At 28.4% G+C, this 25,189-nt stretch overlaps 7 protein-coding genes across 23 annotated transcripts in view; 4 read left to right on the top strand and 3 right to left on the bottom strand.

The window, feature by feature from the left end:
• Positions 1-199: 199 nt before the first annotated feature.
• On the top strand, positions 200-3,664 carry LOC100745226 (SET domain-containing protein SmydA-8). Of its 2 annotated transcripts, XM_024371321.2 has the most exons (7): positions 200-1,101; positions 1,522-1,890; positions 1,985-2,119; positions 2,474-2,660; positions 2,742-2,837; positions 2,942-3,018; positions 3,109-3,664. In XM_024371321.2, exons 1-7 carry the CDS (start codon positions 517-519, stop codon positions 3,223-3,225), a joined length of 1,566 nt encoding a protein of 521 aa, XP_024227089.1. In that variant the 5' UTR covers positions 200-516; the 3' UTR covers positions 3,226-3,664. The 2 variants fall into 2 exon arrangements, with proteins under 2 accessions (XP_024227089.1, XP_033179736.1); XM_033323845.1 differs by lacking the exon at positions 2,742-2,837.
• Positions 3,459-8,934, bottom strand: LOC100747144 (zinc finger CCCH domain-containing protein 13). The gene is made up of 10 exons (XM_012392052.3): positions 8,448-8,934; positions 8,197-8,272; positions 7,681-8,081; positions 5,410-7,470; positions 5,028-5,336; positions 4,625-4,958; positions 4,373-4,539; positions 4,005-4,285; positions 3,812-3,929; positions 3,459-3,736 (listed from the first exon to the last, which is right to left on the bottom strand). Exons 1-10 carry the CDS (start codon positions 8,627-8,629, stop codon positions 3,628-3,630), a joined length of 4,038 nt encoding a protein of 1,345 aa, XP_012247475.1. The 5' UTR covers positions 8,630-8,934; the 3' UTR covers positions 3,459-3,627.
• Positions 8,697-23,063, top strand: LOC100747026 (PITH domain-containing protein GA19395). 4 transcript variants are annotated; one of them, XM_033323848.1, is made up of 7 exons: positions 8,697-8,830; positions 9,778-9,959; positions 10,052-10,095; positions 10,158-10,235; positions 10,347-10,451; positions 10,532-10,769; positions 23,052-23,063. In XM_033323848.1, exons 1-6 carry the CDS (start codon positions 8,824-8,826, stop codon positions 10,740-10,742), a joined length of 627 nt encoding a protein of 208 aa, XP_033179739.1. In that variant the 5' UTR covers positions 8,697-8,823; the 3' UTR covers positions 10,743-10,769; positions 23,052-23,063. The 4 variants fall into 4 exon arrangements, with proteins under 4 accessions (XP_033179739.1, XP_033179738.1, XP_012247360.1 ...); XM_033323847.1 differs by lacking the exon at positions 23,052-23,063 and having other exon boundaries at positions 10,532-10,829; XM_012391937.3 differs by lacking the exons at positions 8,697-8,830; positions 23,052-23,063 and adding an exon at positions 9,473-9,613 and having other exon boundaries at positions 10,532-10,830.
• Positions 11,370-16,347, top strand: LOC100745107 (monocarboxylate transporter 12). 3 transcript variants are annotated; one of them, XM_024371372.2, is made up of 9 exons: positions 11,370-11,604; positions 13,863-13,982; positions 14,044-14,187; positions 14,267-14,535; positions 14,793-14,986; positions 15,200-15,446; positions 15,622-15,787; positions 15,905-16,072; positions 16,172-16,347. In XM_024371372.2, exons 1-9 carry the CDS (start codon positions 11,421-11,423, stop codon positions 16,330-16,332), a joined length of 1,653 nt encoding a protein of 550 aa, XP_024227140.1. In that variant the 5' UTR covers positions 11,370-11,420; the 3' UTR covers positions 16,333-16,347. The 3 variants fall into 3 exon arrangements, with proteins under 3 accessions (XP_024227140.1, XP_012247525.1, XP_024227141.1); XM_012392102.3 differs by having other exon boundaries at positions 11,371-11,604; positions 15,905-16,105; XM_024371373.2 differs by lacking the exon at positions 11,370-11,604 and adding an exon at positions 13,468-13,621 and having other exon boundaries at positions 15,905-16,105.
• Positions 16,480-19,525, bottom strand: LOC100744983 (leucine-rich PPR motif-containing protein, mitochondrial). 9 transcript variants are annotated; one of them, XM_033323842.1, is made up of 10 exons: positions 19,392-19,525; positions 18,934-19,082; positions 18,698-18,835; positions 18,340-18,607; positions 18,011-18,242; positions 17,743-17,931; positions 17,463-17,670; positions 17,154-17,366; positions 16,840-17,081; positions 16,480-16,620 (listed from the first exon to the last, which is right to left on the bottom strand). In XM_033323842.1, exons 2-10 carry the CDS (start codon positions 19,073-19,075, stop codon positions 16,495-16,497), a joined length of 1,758 nt encoding a protein of 585 aa, XP_033179733.1. In that variant the 5' UTR covers positions 19,076-19,082; positions 19,392-19,525; the 3' UTR covers positions 16,480-16,494. The 9 variants fall into 9 exon arrangements, with proteins under 9 accessions (XP_033179733.1, XP_033179735.1, XP_033179734.1 ...); XM_033323844.1 differs by having other exon boundaries at positions 18,698-18,817; positions 18,965-19,082; XM_033323843.1 differs by lacking the exon at positions 19,392-19,525 and adding an exon at positions 19,146-19,355 and having other exon boundaries at positions 18,698-18,817; positions 18,965-19,082.
• On the bottom strand, positions 19,443-21,060 carry LOC100746904 (barrier-to-autointegration factor). Of its 2 annotated transcripts, XM_003493698.4 has the most exons (3): positions 20,875-21,060; positions 20,541-20,670; positions 19,935-20,287 (listed from the first exon to the last, which is right to left on the bottom strand). In XM_003493698.4, the coding sequence occupies exons 2-3, from the start codon at positions 20,664-20,666 to the stop codon at positions 20,141-20,143; spliced, it is 273 nt and encodes a 90-aa protein (XP_003493746.1). In that variant the 5' UTR covers positions 20,667-20,670; positions 20,875-21,060; the 3' UTR covers positions 19,935-20,140. The 2 variants fall into 2 exon arrangements, with proteins under 2 accessions (XP_033179740.1, XP_003493746.1); XM_033323849.1 differs by lacking the exon at positions 20,875-21,060 and having other exon boundaries at positions 19,443-20,287.
• Positions 21,689-25,189, top strand: part of LOC100744744 (chromodomain-helicase-DNA-binding protein 7) — a 24,506-nt gene continuing 21,005 nt past the window's right edge. The window contains exon 1 of one of the 2 annotated variants that reach the window (XM_012391970.3): positions 21,689-22,053. The gene's annotated coding sequence lies outside the window, so the exon portion shown is untranslated. Of the gene's footprint in view, positions 22,054-22,085; positions 22,105-25,189 lie in introns of those variants that run through there. The other variant, XM_012391973.3, reaches the window with a different exon arrangement.

Raw genomic sequence — 25,189 nt, 5'->3', positions numbered from 1 at the left:
ATACGTACGAAGTAATGGATATCGAAATACGAGCGTTACTTACAAAATTCCAACTCTATTTTGGACCGAAACTGGATACACTGGCGAGAAATGCGATAGCACTACATGCTTGCATAATAATAATACAACCAACCATGTGAAACGCCGATCTTTCATATATACATAAGCGAGTATGTTCTACAGTAACTTTTCCTTTTAGATGTAGGGAAAAATCAGAAGCTGTCTGGCGATCGAGGGGTTTAATCGAATCTCGAATTTCTGGAAATTAAATTCTGCAAATGAAATTATAATTTCGGCTCGTCGAATAACGTTCTAACCTACCGTAATGATTATCCTAGGTGTACTTCAAAAGTTCCGAGAAGATAAACAAGAAAAAATTAAATTGAAAAATGTTGTGGATATATATTTCCAATCCTTCCGCAACTTTTTGCCCAGCCTGTATGAATGCATTACATAATGAACGTATTCTTGAACGTATATATACTCTGAAGTATATTTGAAGTATATGTGAAGTATATGAAGTACTGGTTACAGTACCACCACCCTCTGGGATCAGTCGTCAGAATCTTTCAAGCGAGTCACTCTAGAGTATCATTATTTAACATGAGTTTTCAGGATATTATAGAACCAGAGAAAGTAGAGGAGGTGTTATTGTCTCATTTAAAGGAAAATAAGATCTTCCTGAAAGGACCAAAACCGTGGACTATTCGTTCTTCACTATTGGGTGGTCGTGGCCTGTTCGCCACCCGAGACATCAAACAAAATGAATTAATATTCATTGATTCGCCTCTATTAGTCGGACCTAAATACATAGGCAAATATTTTGAAATGTGCGTATCATGTTACAAAAACGAATGCGCATTATTTCCGTGCGATAGAGGTTGTGGCTTGCCAGTTTGCTCGACTCAATGTGAAAATTCGCCAAAGCATGTGAATTATGAATGTGAATATCTTAAATCATTGGTACCGACTTGTGGCACCGATTGGTCCCCAAACTTATTACTGGCTGTGGTACCCATCCGTGCGCTCTTTCTAACGGAACAACAGCGTAAATGCTTGGCAACGCTTCAGTCTGATAAAAATCTGACTTGTTATCCCGAGGTACGACTTCGTTATATTATTAGCTTTTTGAAGATTTCTCTAATGATGAGAAAGATACTTTTTTAAAGAAATTTTCTTGCGTAGGTGGGATGTATAAATATGTCTGTTTCAGTGCTTAAAGAATAAGCAATGAGCTTATGACTAAATTTAAGGACTACTAAACTTCATTATATACTTATATTTCTATAATAATGAATATTATCAGATTTAATGAAGAGTATTAGGGAAATAAAGTATGAAAAATTGCGTATCGTATTTTAAATCTTAATACGCATAAAACAGTTTCTAAAAATATTAATGTTACTAACATGATAATTATTATTGGTATTAATATTTGCTTAGTGATCAAAATTACGTAAAATATTTATGATATTTTTCATTTTTATCTCCTGTTATTATAAAAATAATTTCTGTGAAAAGATCGAACAATTGAAAAAGAATGTGACCAATTCTCCAAGCGAGGAAGATATGGAATTGATGAAGCATATGTGCAGAATACTTAATACGAATTCGTTTGAAACGATTATGGTCCACGACAAGGAGCATTCTGTGAGTTTACGAGGACTTTATTCTATCGCCTCGTTCCAAAATCACTGTTGCGTACCGAATACAAGACATCATTTCGATGGAGAATTTCGGATGTATGTTAGCGCTGCCCTTCCGATTGCTGCTGGAGAGGAGATCACTAGCACTTATACGAGTTTATTTTGGGATACAACATTACGGCGGAAATTTTTAAGTATAACTAAACACTTCTCCTGCATGTGCAAAAGATGCAGTGATCCTACGGCAAGTTTACATCTAATGATTACTTTTAAATGTATAAACATATGCATTAAAGATTAAAATATAAAAATGTATGATTTTAAACGGTACATATTAGGAATTTAAATCTAGGCTAGGTGCACTGTTATGCGCATCTGACAAATGTTCCGGAGAGTTATTACCCCTAGATCCTCTTAATATGACTACTCCTTGGATTTGTGATAAATGTGCCATAACCCTAAATCATCGGCAGGTATTTATATAAATTATTTAAAATTTAATAATTTCAAAAATATTCCATAGATATGGTTAATAACCATATTTATTTATTTCACTTGTTGTATGATTAACAATTTGTTCTAGTCTTCCTAGATAATTTTTTAATGTATTTTCGTCTTTACGAATTTTTCTAATTTCCAGATTAGAATTAAATAACGTTAACGTTTAATAACAAGTTTTGTATTTGTAATTTTTTCATTTAAGCGCATTGATTTAATTTTATTATTAACTATTAATTACTAACTTTAATTAATAACTAAAATGTTTTCGACCTCGGTAACTTTCTCTCAATTCTAGGTAAATACTTCATTTTTTTCCTTTTTACTAGATATGTTCGATTCGTTCGGGTATAGCGGGAATCATAAAGGAAGTTTTATGCAAAACACCACGTGAGATCTATAAGTTTTTGCAGAAGGAGCTTTCACTTTTGACTCCATGGAGTAATTACTGTATTGTAGATATGAAGTTTCGAATTGTTTCGTATTATGGCAGGAGTGATGGCGCCAAATGGGAAGGTGCGAATAATATACAAATATATTTTGTTAAAAATATATTACTTTGTATATTATATGATATTTTTTTAAACATTATGTTAGATTTAAGTGATACTGAGCTGAATCTAAAAGCGAAATTCTGCAATGATTTACTTTCTGTACTGGATGATTTAAATTGTGGTGATTGTAGGAAAAGAGGTAAATTCATTTAAAACGAGGTCTAGAATTTTGCTATCTTTCTATTAATATTAATATTATATATAAAATATTAAATATATATGTATCTTGATTTAATATTTCAGGTCTTATTTTATATGAACTATATTGCACAAATCTTGAGAAAATAAAACGATTTAAACAACAACCAAATATTGAGGAAGTATGTCTAAATTTCGTTGTTATACTTGTATTGTTCATTTATTGATGTTGTCTTGATATGTTTTATCTTTACATTGAATATCTTTTTTAGGTTGATGAAAATCAACGTATATTAGAAAAGGCAATCACTATACTACAAAACGATATTATTTCGGCTGTTACATTTGAACATGATAAAAACTATTTTAAACAACCAATTGCTGTATAAAAGATATCGACGAATAGAACATAAAATATACTTATAACCGTGTAATAAAATAACTTACAGAACAATAAGAAAAACGTGTAATTCTTTTAAAATAAAATTGTATCGTTTAGAAAACTGTCATATGTTTTAAAAATAATCTTCAATTTTAGTAACTATAATTTCCATAAAGGAGACATAAAGATTGAATAATATACAAAAAGACATTTAGTTATGGAAAATTAAAGAACTAGATATTAAGAAAAACGTATCAATTTAATCTCTTTTTACATTGCACCCCAGATGGCTAAATTGACAGCAAGAAATAGCTAAATAGCTGTATCAGACTAGCAGGTAATAAAGTGATGCACTTGTGCCCTATGCTTTATCGTATATGGTATAATAGCAAAGTGCAATTTTGTTGTTTTATACTGCCTGTTGTAATAAACATTTTGCTTCTTCATATAAAGCTGTACAAGGTCTTAAAACTTCTAAATCGTAATCCACGTCCTCATCAATATTTACATTACCATTCCTATAACATAATAATATTATGCATTGTTATTCTGTTAAAGCTATGTCATTCTACTAAAAAAAATAAAATATTTACCTGTACAGAAAATCATCCACTGTAGGTAGCATATCATTGTTTAAGTCATGTAGCAAACGATTTCGTGCAAGTGCTGTATGCATAAATGCAACATTATGGAAAAACAATTCTGAATCATCTGAAAATAATCATTTAGTTAAATAAATACGATTAAAGTAACTGTTACTAAATAAAAATTAATCGGATAACAAACCGTCTTTTCCATATTTTTTTGTCAATTTCTTCATTACATCTTCGCCTGCGTATTTCGCAGAGACGCCAACTCTATGCAGAATTGCTTTGCACTGCCAGCGATTTTCTGAATTCTGATTGCATGATATAGATTTGCGAGGTTGTGTTTCTTTAACAAGACTTTCCCAGTCAACTCCTAAAGCATCGCCTAAACCTTTACCACTCGTTTTAATGTCCTCTTCTAATTCACCGTCAGAAATTTCTTCAAAATCCATAGTTTCCATATTTTCGTCTTCCATATTTCTGTGAACAATTTTAGTTATTAACCCAGCGATTATTGTATATTACATATAGTAATAGTAAATGAACTTTAGAAATTAAAAATATTACCTAAAGGACATTGCATCAGTATTATCTTTCTCTTTTGTGTTAAAGACTGTTTCCTCTATAGTTTCTTTTGGAGATGAGAGGTCTGCTTCTTGAGTTGTTAACTGACCATCTCGTTGTATAGTATCAGGAGTTTTCTTTGTTACTCGTGTTTTATTTGCATCTATATCCTGTAGATGTTAATATTAAATAATAATGTAAGCTTACAAAGCAATAATCACCTAGCTTAGTTATACATAAATAAATGGAACATACTGTGATATCTTCCATATTTAATATGTCATCTGGATCATCACTAATATCACTGAGATCGCTTTCAGTATGAAGTGTCTGCAAAGACTCATCAATGCAAGTACGTTTTGATTCAGAGGTAATAGTTTCTTTCGTTTCGGATTTTTCTTTTGATACAGCCTTCTTTTGAAAAGTATCTGTAGATTTCTCTCGAGTTGTAGATAATTTACCTTCTGCAAGCTCCATTAACTTTTTATTAATAGGTTCTTCTTTCATACTACCATATAAAGATGCTTGTTTAGAACTATGAACTGTACATTCATCTCTAGTTTCAGAACTGTTATAAGTTCGTCTTTTACTAAAAAGGGAACAAATTAACTTGTTATAAAAGTAATTAAATAAACAAGAGTTACATCTCATGGCATACTTATGTGATGTGGATTCTGCTATTTCTAATTCTTTAGATCGATCGTTTCTATAATGGCCTCGAATATGCACTGATTGATTATCCCATTTTCGAGAGTCACTTGATTTCCAATCTGACACAGAATTATCATATCGAGAATTCCAATCATCATCATGCACTTCTGACCGAGGAAGACTATCTCTGCTGTCCCATAATCCTCTTACTCGCCATTCTCTTTCTTCCCAATCAACAGGTCCATAAACTCGTTCTCTGCCATGTTCTACATCACGATGATGACTATCCCAATCATCGTTAGGAACATTTTCGTCCCTAGTATAAACATACAAATTTAAATACTTTCGTTACTAGTCATAAGGATAAATAACTACAGCTATCAACATACCGTATGGAGGTGTTACTCCTTAACTTTTCTGCAGGATAAAGCGGATGCCTGTGATGATGATGATGATGTCGATGATCATCAAATGGAGTTCTATCAGTGGTTTGAACGACATATCTAGATTCCCGGGATCTTTCTTCACGAATTCCGCGTCTTTCATCAAACGGACTATCATATCTCCTTCCGTCAACAGTTTTTCTCCTATCATCTTCATGAATATGGTGATCACGATAATCTAAATGTGAAGACGCTTCGTCCTGTTCGTCCCAATGTTCTGATAAACGCCCGTAGTTTCTATTATAGTTTCTGTCTATTTCAATTGTTCGTCGTGGACTTGTCTCGCGTCTTTCGATTAAACGATCAACTTTGGTTGGTGTAACGCGTGATTGATCGTGTTCAGATGTATGATTTCGATCATATCTTGTACTAAATCGTCTGTGTCTTTCGCGATCATAGTGCCCGATATCTATTCTGTCAATTAAATTATCTCGCGAACTTGACAACGTAGGCGGTGCGGATGAAGACGATGAAGATGCTATAGAAGACTGAACGGCTGGTAAAGAAGGAGCTTGTGGCAATGGTGGAGCATTGTGCACACCTTTATCGAGCAACGATGTTCTATCCAAAGATCTTTCTCGCGGAAAGCGATCAACACGATCCCTAGGTGAATTTACGCCAGCTTTACGAGCTGGTGTATCTTTATCTACAGTATTTCTATCGTATCTATTATCAATACGCTGAGATGTTCTATCCCTATCAGAAAGAGCTTTCGTTTCGGATCGTTCTCTTTCTCTATCGCTTCTACGTTCTCGAGTTCCATTTTTCTCAAAGGCATTATCCTTCACCACTATTCGTTCTTTATCCCGACTATAACGTGAACTTTTATCCGTTGTTAAACTTAACGACGTTGTAACTAAAGGTGGTACATCTCTATCTCTTGCTTTTATTGGTTCTTTTTCTCTGTCACGGTCTCGATCCCGATCGCGATCGCGATCCCTATCACGATCCCGATCTCTATCACGATCGCGATCTCTATCTCTATCTCTCTCTCGCTCACGATCACGTTCTCGATCTCTATCTCGATCACGATCTCTTTCCCGTGGTCGTTCACGACAACGTTCTTGTAGATCTTCTTTGTCTTTATCACGAGCATCTCGTTGATCTCGAGCAAGCCTCGGATGCCCACGTTCATCCCTCGTGTGCTCTTTATCACGCCGTTCTCTGCTCTTTTGGCGGGTCTTTTCTCCTAAATAAGTTTTATCATCAAACTCTTTGCCAATCCTTCTATGGCTTTCTTCTTGATTCGATACTTGTCTAGTTTTATTATTTTGTTCATTTTTTCTTATGTCCTCCCTATCTTTAGTTTTATCACTTTTATGTGATTCGCGATCTTTTTTTTCCGTATCTCGAGATCTGTTTGTAGAAAGCTGTCTATCTTGAGCTTTTGGCGGCGTGAGTTCTCTTTTGGATCTAGATGACTTTTCAGGTGTACGACTACGGCGAGTTTTCGTTGAAATCGTTTCTTTTGAATGTTGATGTTTCGATCTTTCGGATGTCGGAGGTGTTCTAGAACGTATATCTTTATCCTTACATTTCGTCTTTAATCTTTCGTTTGTTTTTATTTTTTCGTCTATTGCACGACTTTTTTCTTTGTCCTGTTCTTTGACTTTATCAAAAGGTTTATTCTTAGCATTATCTTTAGATAATTCATCTACATCTCTCACTTTCTTGTAATGTCTATCTTCTTTATCCATATCTCTAGCTTTTACTGCTTTGGGGGATTCGCTTCTATTTCTCTCTCTAACTTTACTAGATGTTCCATGATGAGGCACAGATACAGAGGAACCTAATACTGCAGTTGTCGTTGATGTTACTGCTGTAGAAGCTTGTATTGCTGGTGACCTTGTACGAGGTGTGGAAGAATGTTTCTTTGATGTTGTAGATGAACTGTATTTCTTCGCAGATCTAGCACTAATCTCCTTTTTTGTGGAACTACTTTCAAACTTACGTTTTTTCTTCATTGATGGTTTTTCATTTTTTGTTCCAAGCCTTTTCAATTTTAATCTGTCAAGGTTATTAAATTATAATAGATATTAAAAGGTTGATATATTTAAATCAAATATATTAATTATTAACTTGTCATTTTGTAAGGCTTATACTATAAATAATAGATTTATAAGAAAATTGACTATTGATTTATAAAAAAACATTATCTTAATCTAGTGTTTTATCTCAAAAACGAAAAAGCATGGTAACATATATATTATGACTTACTTCCTTCTTCTTTCTTTATCTTCATCATAGTCAGTAGATCCACTATGATGCCGTTTAGTTTTAATCTTCTTAATTTTTTTACGTGAATCAGATGTTGAACTAGAAGATGAATCTTCACTGCTAGAACTACTACTACTGCTAGATGTACTTGAAGTATGAGAACTAGAAGAAGAAGTCATAGCCTTTTTTTTTTGTCTCACTTTATCTTTCCCATGAACCTCTTTATCTTTCTTCATTTGTAGCTCTAGTTCACGCTGTAACAACTGTCTACGTCTTTCTAAGACTTTTTCGTCCTCGTATTCCAAATCTGTTTGATTCCACTCTTCCAAATTTAAATCAGGGCTATGAGATGGCTTTTTTATGATCTTAGAAGTAAGCCTTTTAAACGGATCCTCAATAAGCTATATATTATAAACATATATGTAAATATCCATCTTCAAATAAGATAATATGCTTGTAATTTTTCTAAATAAACTTTCTATACTAAAAGTATGATAATACAGATTATGCACTTACTCCTGCTGTACTTGCAATAGCATTATCCTTTTTGGCACGCTTGGACGGACTTATTAATGTGTGAGTATTTGCATATCTAATTGCAATATCAAGAAAAGAAAATGGTGATCATCTTAAATAAAATGAGAGTGATAATTCTTACTGTATTATTTAAATAATAACTTTAACAATTTCACTGTTTATTACTATAAAAGATAGATGCATATTTAATTTACTATGCAAAAGTAAATCAACTTCAAAATTATACTTGCTTGCAATTCTTTCCATACGAACAGCTGCCGTTTAGTGCCCAGTTTCTACAATAATCCGACGAATTTTGGCCGGCAGTAACTGCTGGTTTGGTCCCCAACCTCTCAAACACACTTGGTCGACGAGAGTCTGTATTACATTTCGTAGGGTCAACCGTTATCTTCCTTATGTTTGATTTTGACATATTATCACCATAAAACAATTATGTTTTCACAATGGAAGCACATAACTGCAGCATGCAAATATTCATTTGCTATGGAATCACCATTAATCAATTAAGCATTCACGAATACAGTCACGGTTTCCGAAGGATTGGTAAAGCATTTAAAAGCTAAGACACATAAGCAGCTCTTTACGTTTTGTATAATAATTTTTTTTATGAACGGTAATATCTCAATATTTACATATATAATTCGTTTTTACATATTTTTAAAGGCTAACCCCAGATATACGTAATCTACTGCATACGACTGAAGTACCGAACTGTACAGAAAACAATAGTGCTAACTCAATGAAGTTGTGTATAAAATGTGGTTCAATATTGCCAACCGATAGCGATAAATATTATAAGTAGATTTAAATATTTTAAATCTATAATATTTTATTAAATATAAAAAAAAAAGAGAAATTAAGAAATTGCTATGTGTATATGAAATTATTTATATACATTTTAATAGTATTTCTCGCGTTATATATAATGCATTTATTAGCACAGTAGGAAAGATATATTATTAATTGAATACATTTATTGCTATAACGGAAATAAAATTTTTAGAACATATATAAACAGTTCAAATGTATTAAAAATCAATTCAGAATGAATAACCAGAATGTGAAATGTTGAACTCCAAAAATATTTATCACGATGTTTATTTCAAAATAGAATTATTCATATAAAAATATAATAATTTTTTTAGATTATCTTGTGATACGAATCTAAAATTGAAACGAAACTATAATTCCTTACCTAATTTTATTTTTAATTTATCATTAATAATATTAATTGTAACATACAAATAATTGTAGTTATCTATAATTTATTTCCATATTTCTAATAAATAGTAATATATGTATATAAAAGCTTCGTATTTAAACTTTAAAATTTATGCGTAACTCCGACTATTACTTCCAGTACCATAAACGTTTTATGACGTTGAAGACTGAGGGAGTTAGTTTTCATTGATATATTATTTATTCCTTCTCTTTAAGGTTAAAATATCGTTATATTCTAATTTTGTTTATTGGATAACAATTTTGTTTACTGGATAACAATTTTGTTTACTTTAATTATTTATATAGTTCATATTAAATGTTAATACAAATGTTTTACAGATTGTTTTACAATGCCTCACCAATGTAATTGTGGTGTTACACACAATGATGCAGAATTAGGTGTACAATATAATTTATATCAAAAAATTGATGTAGAAAATATAGAATGTTTAAATGAATTTGAAGAAGCTACCGGAGCTACTGTATTTAAACCATGGGAAAATAGACTGGACAGAAATAAAGTAATTATTTGTTTATATATTTAAACATTTAATACAAATATTTTTCAAAATATAATTATAATTTTATATTACAATTTACCTTTCTTTTTCAGTATGTTGAAAGTGATATGGATAATGAACTTCTATTTAACATTCCGTATGTTTTTTATTTGAACGTACTATTTGTAAGGATACATAGATATTGTCATCTTTTTTCAGGTTTACAGGAAATATAAAATTAAAAGGCCTCATTATTATTGGAGGAGAAGATGATTTGCATCCAAATAAAGTAAAATTGTAAATAAATTATAAAAATAAATTGAGTTAGAATGTCTAGAAACAAAGTTTAACCTATACAAATATAAAATATGTTTTATTAATATCGAAAAAAATATTTTATTCTTTTAGGTATAAAAATAGACCACATATGACATTTGATGATGTAGCTACAGAACCTGAACAAGAATTTGAATTATGTGTAGACACAATGGGAGTACATGAATATTCTCTTAAGTATGTATGTTTTATTATGTTACTAAGCATTATATAAAGCATTATAATAATATAAAAATATAATACAATTTTTACTGTAGGGTGGTTAAATTCTCATCTGTACATCATTTAAGTTTGTACTTTACTGGTACTGAAAGAACAGATAAAATAAAACTTTATTATATCGGATTAAAAGGTGAATGGACACCTTCACATCATCATGGTGTTACAATTTGTACCTATGAATTACGTCCTCAAATGAGTGATCACCCAAAAGGACATAACGAAGATATTAATAGAACAGTTAGTTGATTTTATAACAGAAAATTGATAGAAGATGTACTCTGCATTAATAAAGAAAATAATTTCAAAATCTAATAAATGTTTGTATTCAATTCATGTTTTACTTGTTAAATACTATTATTCATTCATATAATTCATGTTTACTTATTAAATATTATTATTTTTAATCAACAAAGAACTCCATCGCACGAAGCTGTATGTATACTTTCCCGACAAAGACTGTGATATTCGGTAAATATATTCGGAAACAAATTAAGTCAAAAATTAGTATGTATTAATAACGTCGCAATCAGTTATTAATTAGACATTTTTTAGTATTAAATTCGTTTCTTCTAACATTTTGTAGAATAATAAAAAGAAAAATAATTTAAAAAATTCGTAACATGATTATTCGTTAAATCGCTTTCTAAATTCGTTTAATCGTTTTAAATCGCTATATTTAATGATATATATGAGAAACAAAACAATTATACTGCGTTGTTCCGTGACAAAAATAATTCTTCGTTTCATTCATGAAATTTTCTGTACTATCAAAAGTAACGCGTTCCTCGAGGTTTGCTTTGATCACCCCTTCTCTTCTCTGTTCCCTTCCACTATATGAGCACCAACTTAAAACTTTGATACATACATACATATGTACTTGATATCGCGAGAAACAACGTTCATTAAGTTCAACAATCGCAGCTCATGGCACACGCGACTGTCAGCTCCTCCGCTGAGGCAAATAGGCAAGATAAAAAAAATGCAAGTGAAAATATCGCCTGTACCTCAATGGATTATTCAGTGCCATCAGCTACGAAGCAACCCTTACCACCGGACGGAGGATGGGGCTACATCGTAGTTCTAGCATCCTTTTTAATCCATGTAATTGGTAAGCTACCGATTTTTCCTCGTTTCATTATACTTTCTTAAAACTTCATTTTAAGTTTAGTTTAAAATTTATATCGAAGAAACATGCCAAGTTCCTTTTTTCATTTTTAATTTCAAATTTTATGTTGCCGTTAAACGTATATGTATTTAAAATATTATAAATTTAATATGAATACCGTAAAGTAGATTTTATATACTAAAAAACCACATAACTTTTATCTCCAATTTTTTATCTTTATCTAAAATATAATTATTATACTCCTACTTATAATAAGCATTTCAATGAAAGTATACTTATTCCTCTTTTTCGAGAGATTTATCGTTTACACTGTTACCATTACGGCCACGTTTTAGATATATTAATCGAATAAATGATATCTTTATTAATTTAGAATAAAAAAAAACATTCTGAGATAAAGCAATAAAAAGAAAAGACTTCACGGAATTGTAAAATTTTCGTTTAGATTCCGCTTCGTATTTACACTATATCAAAAACAATGTTTAATCTTTATGAGAAACTCGTTTAAGTTAATTTACGATTTATACATTAACAAATCGATTTTTTTAATCTCATAAAAATGTCATAAAAAGAAGTTTTATTCCCTTTACTTTGTTAATTCTATATTATCATTCCTTTTATTCAATAGGTATTACGTTAATTGAATAAAATAACGAAGAGAAGCAAAACAAGTTAAAACCATTCTCAATTTCTTAAATCTCCTATCTCGTGTTCAAAGCATGACTTATGAAAGAGCAATACTTAAGAACGTTGACACATTTTCTCTTGTACGAGAACAGATTTGTAACATGTGTTTATTATTATGCACTTATTACAAAACAGAATATTACCAAACACAGTAAATTAAGCTCTACATTATACACAAATCATGCACATGTACCATTATGTGCGTGATGGTTCGAAAAAAGGAAAATGACCTTGCAAGCATGTTTACTGGTGCATCCTCGATTTCTTGCTGGTTTTAACTTTCCCAAGGATGCACATATCTTGACGAAATCGATAAAAGATAATCATTGTTTCCTTTCTTTTATAAGTACATATACTTATATAATTCGGAAAAAATTTATAGATATCTATTTTTGCTTAATATAGCTGTTTATAATGAAACGATCAATTTTTAGATCAATCAGATTTATAACAGATTTTAATTGATAATTAGTACATTATAAGATGATACAAAATTTTCACGCATCCCAAAAATAGAAAAGACAGATTAAAAAAAGCGCTGGCCTTGGCATTATAGAAACATTAAAATGATATATTACATATATCTATGCGTTTTTTTAACTTCTTATCTTGACACATAAAAATATTTCTATTAGATGTTTTCTTACATTATTAGCTTGTTTTCTCCTCGCTGTAGGCATCGTATTGGATGTATTAAAATTTAAAGGCGATGATTGTATCTATGACGAAAAAGTTATGATGGTAACAAGGTTATCGATACCAATACATATAAGAGGAGGATTAGAACGACCTTTGAAATTATTTCCATTTGAAAAATGACAAATATCAATACGCTATGCGATGAGAGAATTTTAACGAAGATTATTTCGTTACAAAGACAATGCCAGCGATCGAACTGTATTATTGTTAAGTTATTGCACTTTGTTCGTCACTTACCATATGTATGGAAATATACTCATACAGAGAAACTTTGATTACGCATAACAGTAATTTCACGATACGTGAAATCGGAATATGATACGAAAAACATATTTTTTGTATGGTAGTGACTAAGAATTGCGTTATACCACCTTTGAGGTGATACTGAATATGCGTCTGTTGAAAAATATTAAATTCATGTTATACCATTCATTTAATATTACGTTAAATACCATGATTGCTCTTAAATATCGTAATAGTTGATTACATTTATTGTAACTACGATTAAAAATAAAATAAAATAAAACAAGAACAGTTTCACAAGAAGGAAAGTAATAATGAAGCGATAACTTAAAGATGAATAGTATAATGCTACTTCCTATTGACGAATTAGGTTAAATAGATTACTCATTTTGTTATCAATTAATTCCTTTATTTCTCGTAACACTGACGTTAATTTCATTAACAAAAATAAAAGTCATTAGAATAACAAGTACAAGGTATCGTTCGTTTATTTCTCTTCCCAAAGAAGAGGTTACTTACTATGTATATTATTTAGTTCTTTAACCATCATCTACTAAACATTATTTTACATCAAAAACTCTATATGAAAGAACAATATATTTTTGTTGCAGCGGATGGAGTGACATATTCGTTCGGTGTTTTTTATTTAGAACTTCTGTATTATTTCGAGGAGGGAAAAGGTGCAACTGCATGGATTGCGTCGATATTAGTCGGTGTTACTTTGTGCTCAGGTAAACTTTTCATCCACGATAGTTTCGATTTCTCAAAAACATAACGGAAGATTGATTAAAGGTCCGATATCAAGTTTATTCGTAAATAAATTTGGATGCCGGGCTGTAACTATAGCTGGTTCGATATTGGCCAGTGCATGTTTATTGGCGAGTATGTGGGCTCGAAATATTATAACATTATACTTTACGATCGGCATTGGAACAGGTGAAAATATTTGTATTACTTTATATAGAAACTTTTAATGCCAGCGTATAAGTTCATAAACAATTTGTTCTTATTGCAGGACTAGGTTTTGGATTGATCTATTTACCTGCGATTGTCAGCGTGACATGCTACTTTGAAAAGTATCGGTCCCTTGCAACGGGAATCGCAGTATGCGGTTCTGGTTTAGGCACATTAATTTTTGCACCTTGCTTAGATTACTTTATAGCGACATACGGATGGCGAGGAGCGATTTTAATTTGTTCTGGAATCGTTCTAAACTGCACCGTTCTTGGAGCGCTTTTTAGGCCCCTTAAAATGGATAAACGAAAAAAGAGAAGTTCTACAGAGGTACAGGATTCTTGTATGTATTATTATAAGAATTTAATAACAGCATTTACATCGCATAATAAATAATATCAAACTATACATGAAATCGAATTATAAAAGATAAAGAAGAATGAAAGCGCAATTTATACGAACGCGTATATTATATATATGTATATTATATGTATGTGAGATCAGATGCGTTGAATAAGATATATAAACATTTCATGTTTTTAAACCAACGGTACCGTATCGTCATAGATCTAGGTTTCAATTTTCAGAAATCTTCACGGAACATGAAAAATAATCCTGAAGAATATTCGAATAATTTATCTAATGAGGAACAAAGTAAAAAGATATACAGTGTGAGTTTTCGAAAGGAAAATAATCATGCTGGTTTAAAGTCCCTGAGTCAACCTGTTTTGATCTCAAATAATGTGATACAAGACAGTTTAGAGAATATTCATAAAGAGCAGTCAGTATTTATTCTATATATATATATATATATATATATATATATATATATATCTCTATTCGATATTAATATTTTAAGCATTAACATCTATTATCATTATTATTATTATAAAAGTGCAGAGAGATAAACACAAACATCTTTTTCGATATATAAAATATAAAATTTTGTAATTTTCTAATACAATTATTATTAACACGTAGTTTTTATTTACAGCCCTAATTTAATGCAAGGATATAGCGAAGAAACCTTTCATATTCATAAGTCCTCTACAAGTTTACCTAATAAAATAGATTATATAAAAGCTGGTAATAAAGAATTTAAAATTAGTATTGACAGAAAGCTCAATGCCTTTCAAGAAGATGTAACCATTTCTCTGTTAAAAGATCCAGTATTTATATTATTTACTTTCTCTAATTTCTGCACCAGTATTGGATTTTATGTACCATATATCTATGTATTGGTATATATACTTGCTTTTATTAAAAATGTTCTTAATTTTTTGATAATAGAAACTATTTAATTTGTTTATAAACGACTTTTGTTTAACATATTTTTACAAAAACTGTGTATTGTAAAAGTTATAATTCTTAATATATTTATGATTATGCTATATTTCATGAAAATATTGATTATAGCCTCAAGCTGAAGAACGAGGGATTAATAAAAAGGATGCAAGTTATCTTCTTGCAATAATCGGAATTGCTAATACAGTTGGTCGTATAATCTTAGGATATGTTTCAGACAAGCCATGGGTTAATCGACTATTAATATATAATTTATGTCTTACTATATGTGGCATTTGTAAGTATTATTTTTGTTATTATTTATAAAATTTAATCAAACCTCTTAAATTGTATTAATAGATTAATATCTAATTGAAAATCGTGCATGATGTTTAATCTTTGTGTATTTTTCCAGCTACAACTCTTAGTGCATTCTGCACATCTTTTGCTTCATTCACACTTTATTCCTCTATATTTGGATTCACATCTGGCGCTTATGTTGGTCTTACATCTGTGATTTTAGTAGATTTATTGGGTTTAAATCGTCTCACCAATGCTTTTGGACAGCTTTTACTATTTCAAGGTTTCGCATCACTTTTAGGACCACCCATTGCAGGTGTGTCTACAATGTTTTAAGTCATAAGTTTTATTTTCTTAACCTTTTTATAATTCATAATTTTAGGATGGTTATATGATGTACTTCAATCTTATGATCCTGGATTTTTCACTGCTGGTGGTATGATAACTATTAGTGGATTAATTTTATTTTTTATACCTACAATTCAACAAAAAATTCATAAAAATGTAAATACTCAAAGAACTAAAAATATAATAAATAATTAATTTGTCCAAAATAATTATTGCTTTCTTATAATTATTAATAAATGTTTTGCCATTTAATTTATCTATACTTCTAACTACAGAATGAATACTATGATACAAATATATGATCTAATAAACTTGAAATTTATTAAATATAAATTTGCTGGGTAATTTCACATCACTTTATTTTGTTAAACTTTGAAGAACTCGCAGTACATCATCTGTTATTTGTGTATGTAAAAATTCATGTATTTTTTCTACTGTTTCAGTCTTTAAGCTAATATTGTTGTTTTTCAGGTGATTTATTACCTAAAAAGATAATACAACAAAATTGTAATTATTAGGTTATTACTTATGTTTTTTATTACATATATTCCACTACTGCAATTATGCAATTATAAAAAATACATTTCAAACAACATAATATATGTAACTTTTATTCTAACTTATTAAAAATAACTCAAAAAAAAGATTTGTGACATAATAATCTGTATAAAATTTGTAATTTATAAAATTAAAATTACATACCCTTATCAACCATACTTTATGAGATGGAAAATCAATCATAAAATCATGTAACTGTTTGTCCATAGGCACAAATGTTGCATTATTTGATTTGTTATTTAACATCAATATTGAATCTGAATCAGTGCTTTCTATTAGGTTCTTACTGATGTTTACAAAATTATATGCATCTCTTTTAAGTACTGCAGCTACTCTGAGATCAGAAGCAATAATTTTATAAAAATATTCACCTTTGAAATATCGCACTATAAAAAAAATGTAAGTATTGTTAGTCTAAATATATTTATTCTATATATGTCTTAAAGTTTTGGACTTACTATATATAGAAGCTTCTATTATCTTTTTTTTCTTCAATAGTAATAATACATAAGCATTATCAATCATTGTTTCACTTATATTATGTTTTATTAATAAATTTCTTGTGTCTGATACTTTTCCAAAAGTAAATGGTAAAACGTAATCAGTAACTGTATCAATGCAAGGTAATATATTAAAGTCATTGATCATAATTTTAAGAATATCTAAAATACCTAAAAGCATATACTTATTGACACAACCAATATTAATGAAATATTGACAGTATTAATAAATTTTATTAATACTTTAAAAATTAATAAGTTACATACCTTGTAAATCATACTTAATTGCCTGTCTCAGTAGAAGTGGCCAAAAATAATGTGGCTTTATCAGATAATGACTTTTAAATATTCTAAGCAAAGGAATAGATAAATGGTCATTTTTCATTAACGAATAATGTAATAATATTAAAAAACATTCCTTGAACACTGTTTCGTCTTCAGAAATCGCACATAGCTTAATAATATCATTAATTAACTAAAATAAATATATTAGAAGTAACTATTAAAATATAAAAAAAGTGACAACAAAAAAGGATATTGTTCTTACCACTCTATTATTAACTACATGTTTTAAAATTAATCTCAGAATATTTTCAAATTCAGGGTGTTTATCATGTAAACCTATACATAATAGTGCCTTTATAGCTAAGTGTATGTGATCAATACTTATTAACTTCAATATAATTTCTATTTCAGTATCTAGAATGGTGTTCCTTTTTTTTAAATATTGATACATCTAAAACAAAATATTCCATTATTAACTTTCATGGTACACATTAATGGTACTTTATCACAAAGTTTTTAGAAATTCTTACAATATGAACATCATTGATGTTATTATTCCCTATTAATATATAAATCACATTTAAAATATTTTTGTTAGAGAAGTATATGTTGTTTAAATTGCAATGCTGAATTATTTCTTTGATTTTAGCAACATTATTCAATTTAGCATAAGTATATATAAGAGCAGCATATGTTTCACTTGTTAATTTTAATTTCTGTTGTCTCATATAGTTTATCATTCTATTTGCATTCTCTATATCTCTGAAAAATATACACTCATGTTAGTTATTAAAAAATTAAATATCGTACTAATTATTAAAATATTGTAATGTTTATTAAATAAATCTTGTATATTTACCCAGATTGAGAATATCCCAATATTAATGAATTAAAGACAGATTCCGATATAGGAAACTGTAACTTCCTTATATTTTCAACAAACATTAATGCCATGTCAATATTTCCCTTCATACAACAATATTCAATACATATCTTATACGTGATATCATTTGGATAAATTTGTTTACATTTCATGTGCATTAGTAATTCCATAATTGAAAAATCATATTCATTTCTTGTATATAAGTTTAAAAGCTCATTATAATGGGCTGTGGACATCTTAAAATCTTCAAATTCAATGTAAAAAAAATACGTTAAATTATGTTGTTTTTATTACTTTTAAGTTATAGAATAAATATGTAATACTGAGAACATACTGCAGGTATCCAAAAGCAACCATAAAGATCTTCCAAATTTTACTTTGTCTACTGGTAAACAGTCGATTAAATTATTACACCAGGAAAGTAACAAGAGCATCTTATCAGTATCTATAACATCTGCAATATGCATACCATCTTTTTAAAGAAAAAAGTTTTCTATATATATATATATATTTCTATATGCATATATATATATAATAATATTGCAATAATACGTGTTTGTTTATACTTACTCTCTGAATTTATAAGATGTATAATACTTGCCATTTGTGTTCTCTCTACACATTTGTGTATTTCCATGTGTCTATGTATACTATTAAATTTTTTATTTATTTGCTGTTTTCTATGATTCTCAGCAGTATCCAATATCGACATTGTATCCCTATTAATATATAACTGCTTATAAACTACATTAATAAATATATAATACATTTAAAAAACTAACCTTTCTAACATTTCGAATGTTTTATTACGTAGAAGATGTACAAAATGTATCATTTTTTTGTTTTCGTTTAGTATCGTAATTTTTAAGTGATTTCGAAAATGATTTACACATTTTAATAAAATATATACCATGATAAATTGACACTCGTTAATAAAATTGATGCAGCGTTTTTCACATGTGATACTTGAATTAGCTAACCCTATAACCTACAATGATAAATTCTTCCCAATAAAACAATATACACAACGTATTAAGAATATAATTATTCGTTTGTTTCATTAATGAGTTGGCAATAACTAATTTAACATCAATTATTTATTAGAGTCTTATAATATAAACGGATTATAAAAAACAGTACTGTCAACATTCGCCACTAATTTTATGTAGTCGTCTTAAGGTTCAATAGATTAATATACTCATATCAGAGGTAAAATATTATTACATTTTATTGTATATATGTGCAATATTTTTGTATATATAACTGTTTGTATAAATTTGTATATACTAAAATATTTGAATTATTAGATATATCCAAAAATATATTTTCAAATTAGATCTTGCACTTCTAACAATTTTGTACAAGAATTATCAAAATTTTGTTACAGTTATAAGTAAAATATCCACACATTGAACAGTTCACATGTTGTTTTATATGCAAAAATGTAAAAAATAGTTTAAAAGGTATATCGGTATCAGAAAATAAATAAGATGTAATGAAAAATTAACATTAATACATAAAATAATGTATCTTACTATTATCTAATATAAACATTAAATAAGATTACAAACTTCCATATCATGTTACATTTATGTCAAACTTTAAAGTACCTTTGAAGATATTTGTTTTCATTATACTATAGCAAGTTTATCTAAAATTATCTTGAAGTCACGAAAGTGAAACAGTTTTTACATTTTGCATTACAATATTACAATACATACTTTGCTATATTAAAAATCTCATTTTTGTAATATCAACATTAAATTTTATAATTATCCTACAAAAATTCTTCACACCAGTCAGAGAGGCATTGATAACAATCGCTAGATTGTTTTGCATTAGCAGAACACAAATCTTTCATCCATTCTTGGAACAGTTCTCTGTTCTTTTTTAAAACCAAATATTGTCCAAGTACTACATATGCCTATAAGTATATTAATAAGTATTAATATATTAATATTAAATTAAATGAATGTTTCAATCCTTTACCAAGTTATTGGTACATATAAAAAGTATTATTTACTCAATATTATTCAATATTACTTAAATTTTAACATTATTTATATTTGCCTTAGTTATTCTTAGATACTTCTAATAATTCGCTCTTTCATTTTATTATAAAGAAATATTAATAAAATACAAATTATTAATTAGATTCAGATAAAAGTATGTTATACTTTGTCAAAACCAGCTGCTTCCAATCTACGACCTAGAACTTCTCCAACTCCAGCAAGATCTGTAACAGGTTTATCACCCATTGGTTCAGCAACAAAGTTTTTGTGTTTCTGTGATGTGCTCGACATGTTTCTGAAAATGAAAATAAATCTTTGTTCTGTACGACAAGCACAATAATTAAACATAGTACTCTTTTATTGTTATATTAAATGAAAGGTCAAGACAAAACATAATTAACATAAAATAAATATGATTTAATTATTTTATTAAAATTTACTTTTATATACCTTTAGATATAATAACTAAATAATATACCTATTTTTATAAAATACATACCTTAAATAACTTTTTATGAACTAAGTTTAAATTATTTCTATTAATTACTGTGTTTATATAGTTATTTTTTTTTTTATTGCAAATTTATGGTAGTCTGAATATTAAATTTGTAACTAATTGTTCACTTTAGGATTACAATATCTTCTTCTTTAATAAATATATACGCCTTCAAAAAAAATTAAACACAACACTATCAAAGCAACTTACATTTATATAAATTTATATAAAATTGTAGAACGGAAATCTATGTAAAATTTTATGCACATGATAGCTGATTTCTATGTAACTAAATAAGTGTATTTTTACTACTATATTTCACGGTATTAAACTTAATTACGATTAAATTAAAGTTATTATTAACTATAAGACGCTAAAATATGTTTTAAAATATAATTTTTTAATTATTTATAAATATATATACGACTTTAAGTTTAAAAACGTACATATACAAGATATAAAAAAATTCTTCTAAAAAATCTTATTTCTTAGCATTAAAAGAAAAACAATAAAGTTTTTAAAACATAAATCATATAAGTACATATGCACGTATATATTCCGCTATAGAAAAATTAATTAATAAATAAAGATACTACAAATAGGTTTCATACAGTGTACTTTAATAAATATTTTTAAAGTACATTCAAAAAACAATGCGATTATTTTATTATATAAAATAATATAGAATAATCTTGTAAAACGTACATAAATTAAATTCAATAAATTATGACTTCTTATATTTAATAAATTCAATGTGTCATAAAGTAAAGTGTCGACACCATCGGTGTGTTTGTAAGCAGAAAGCGTTTCGTTTCTTGTCTATTCGTTTACGAAATTGGGTTATCGTCGAAAAGATGAAGCGGTCAATATGTGAAATATAAATAGAAATATATAATGTTGTTAAAACATTTTAAATTTCATTTTAATTTGTTACAGTGATGTTGTAAAGTTCGAATTTATGTGATTACTTATAAAACTGTTAAAAACACTAGAATTTCTGACATATATTGTGCTCCAATCACGGAAGAACCATTATGTTGTGTCAACGTAATCGACGGCAGCACTGACGCCTCTTCAGTAATTAACCAAACAAAATGGACACCAAGATAACGATTAAGCGAACAATCGTGCAGTAGATTTACATGGAATGTCCAGGAGAATGGGATTAACGTGTACACTACAGTGAGTCTTATTTAATTATTGCAAAATCCTGGTTTTTCATAATAATAACTCGTAAGTTTATATAAATTGCTTATATATTTCTTAATTTTAACAATATTGAAACTTAATTTTGACACTTCAAACCAGAATAAAACTGTATAATGTTATATTACATTCATAGATGTTTAGTATACGAAATAAAAATATAACATTTCTATAATATTTCAATATTTTTCATTGATCTCTTATAGTTTTGCGTTATAGTTTTTCTATGCTGTGAGTACTCTGTTTTATTTCTGTTATGGAAAAATATAAATTTTCAATATTTTTAGTTTGTATCCCACTTTTCATAATAATTCATGGTTTGATTGTAGATTGCGTAGGGATGTGTAAGACCATTGTTAGTTTGACTATGTTTCACGTGATAGGTATTTAATTTTTGTCCTTTTGTGTTATTCTTTTTTTGTCAATCGATTATAAAAATGTATTTAGCAAAATTACCCATTATTATGTAGTATAATAAAATTCATAATCACTGAATGTTACTGAAATTACATAAAGTCTATTCTTTTTAATATACTTGTATAAATCTATTGAATTATATTACGTGACGATTTTTCATTGATATAGCTGTGAAACATTTACAAATTTAAAATGAAATAAGTATTTCTTTCAAAATAGTAATCTTGAAACTACGAAAATTGATTCATTAACTATATATTTATTTTAAGGTCTATATCCTTAAGGTCTTTATTGTCTATAAATCTTCAATAATTGCTAATACTTTTAATTTATACATTATAGTAAAACTATTAAAGGTAGATTCTCTCTCTCTCTCTCTCTCTCTCTCTCTCTCTCTCTCTCACTTCAAAACAATAAGCTTTCTGTACATTTTCCTATTAAATAAAAAATGTTTATTTTTTACTTTTTGATAGTAAATAAATCAATAATTGTAACATTTACAACTTCGTCATTTAAAATTGAAAAATAATTGATAGAATTATTAGAATTAGAATTAGAATTGATAGAATTGGTTTGTGTATAACTAGTCATAAAAAACAAAATCTTGTCACAAATTTTTTAAAATTTGTATTTCTCTAGTCATTAGCGATTCATTATTCGACGAATTATGTGATTTGATTTCTTTATTACAATAAGTATGTGTGTGTGCGCGCGCGCGTGTGTGTATGCATTCAATCAAATAAAATGAAATATAATGTTAAATACACTCGTGATTCATTAAAGATGTTGTATATACTTACACATTCAAGCTGATACCTAAAGGACAGGATTGGTTAATCGAATATCCTGCCCTGGTATCCTACTTTATAAGGTAAAATCTGATTGGTTCTCTTTGTGGTATAATTCGGACTCCGCCTTACTACCGCCAATTGCGTTGTGTGTTTTTACCATGATGCCAAATACTTTATGTGCTAGGAGTGTAATTCTTGGAAGGTTGCAGCGTCCAATCTCTTTTCTTCTTCCCGTTGTTTTCTGTTTTCATTCAGTGAATATACTATATTCACGCATTAAACTTATGCATTTACACATATGTTGATACATATGCATATATATATATGCATTTATATACGCAATAGGCAAATTTTATTATACATCATATTTGAAAAGTATTTAAAATATACTTACTTTCTCAGATGTAAATAAAAATGTAATATTTAATTGGTTGAAATGCATATACAAACATATGATCCACAATTTTCACTGATTTTTTGTTTTTATAGCAAATCACGTTCCTATTTTACTTTCGATCTTAAATAACTATGTTCCTATTGTACATTTTACAAATTAATTTTGTTCATTTATATATCACAATCATCGCACGTTGTGTATCATAATGTCATTTATCGAAATCTAAGTATTTATATCCATATTCATATCCAAAATATTCATATTTACATGGTGATTTGATTAATTTCTTTCTGGCAAAAGATTAAATAGATTTTCTAATAGTAATTTTCGATAGAAAATACACTGAAATATATGTATATAGGTTTATATAACTATTTAAATATTAATTCAGTTTTATATAAAATCGATTATATAAAATTATTTAAATGTAATTGATAAGTAATTCGAATTCATTCCAGTATTTCAATCGTATTTTGAGCTCTATGTTTCGTGTTTCAATTGTATGATCATGATTAAAGTAGATTCCAAGTTTTTATTCTTTTAATCGATAATATGAATTTGTTCATAGTTTTAGATGTCTACGGAACAATATACATGCAAATAAATTTATTTTTTATTTGCATTAGTTTTTATTGATTCAAGTAATGACTCTATGAAGAAATAAAAGATTTGGAAAAAAAAGATACAAACATTTCGAAAATTAAAAAAAATTGTGATTTCTTATTCTTTAGAGAAAAAGATTAATCAAATTAACATTCGTTCAATTGAATATAAATATCCGATTAGTACAGGAGTTATGGAATAAATATATCTAGTCATTTAAATGCTTTATTTTCTAACATAAATATTTTTCCGTTTTTATTTCATTAATGATCTTTTTTTCAAATTACTAACAGCCATTAAAGATGTTAAGATATACAATGGCTACAAAAAGTACTTGCAAGTACATACATTTTTCGATGAAGCGTTTTTTTTGGCAGGTATCACGTTTCATTTTCATAGTATTAAATTTTTGCAGTTATATGAATATACCAGCAATATGATATGAAAATTAACAGTTGAACTTAATTAATTAGTATGTAATTGCTATAATAAACATTTCTTGTAGTCATTGTGTAAATACAATAAATTTGATAATTTCTTGATATTTCGATTTTTTCAGTTGCATATGAACCAAATAAATAGTTGTTTTTACAATGATAAATTGAAAAAATCCGTGACTAATTCAAATGCATTATTTCTTTTTTTTTCATGTTCATTACATACGCGTGTCTATACATGCACAGAGGTTTTTAAGTGGCAAAGAGAGATGCGCGCGCCACCAGGTGGTGCAGTGAGTGAGTGTGCGCGCATGACGTGAAAGGTAGCTGTATAAGTTTCTACAGATGTTACGATTTCTAACTAGTGTGTGTAACGGCCTCCGTTGTATAGGAGGACAGGATAGGATAGGGTAGGGTAAGAGAGAAGAGTAGTCCTTCGTTGTGAACTGTACTAAAGGAGGAAAGCG

This window comes from Bombus impatiens, unplaced genomic scaffold (genome assembly GCF_000188095.3).
Source record: "Bombus impatiens unplaced genomic scaffold, BIMP_2.2 scf_1275, whole genome shotgun sequence".
In the NCBI taxonomy this organism is placed as follows: Eukaryota; Metazoa; Arthropoda; class Insecta; order Hymenoptera; family Apidae; genus Bombus; species Bombus impatiens.
Note: the sequence above shows the minus strand (reverse complement) of the source record. Positions and strands in the feature narration are given on the sequence as shown.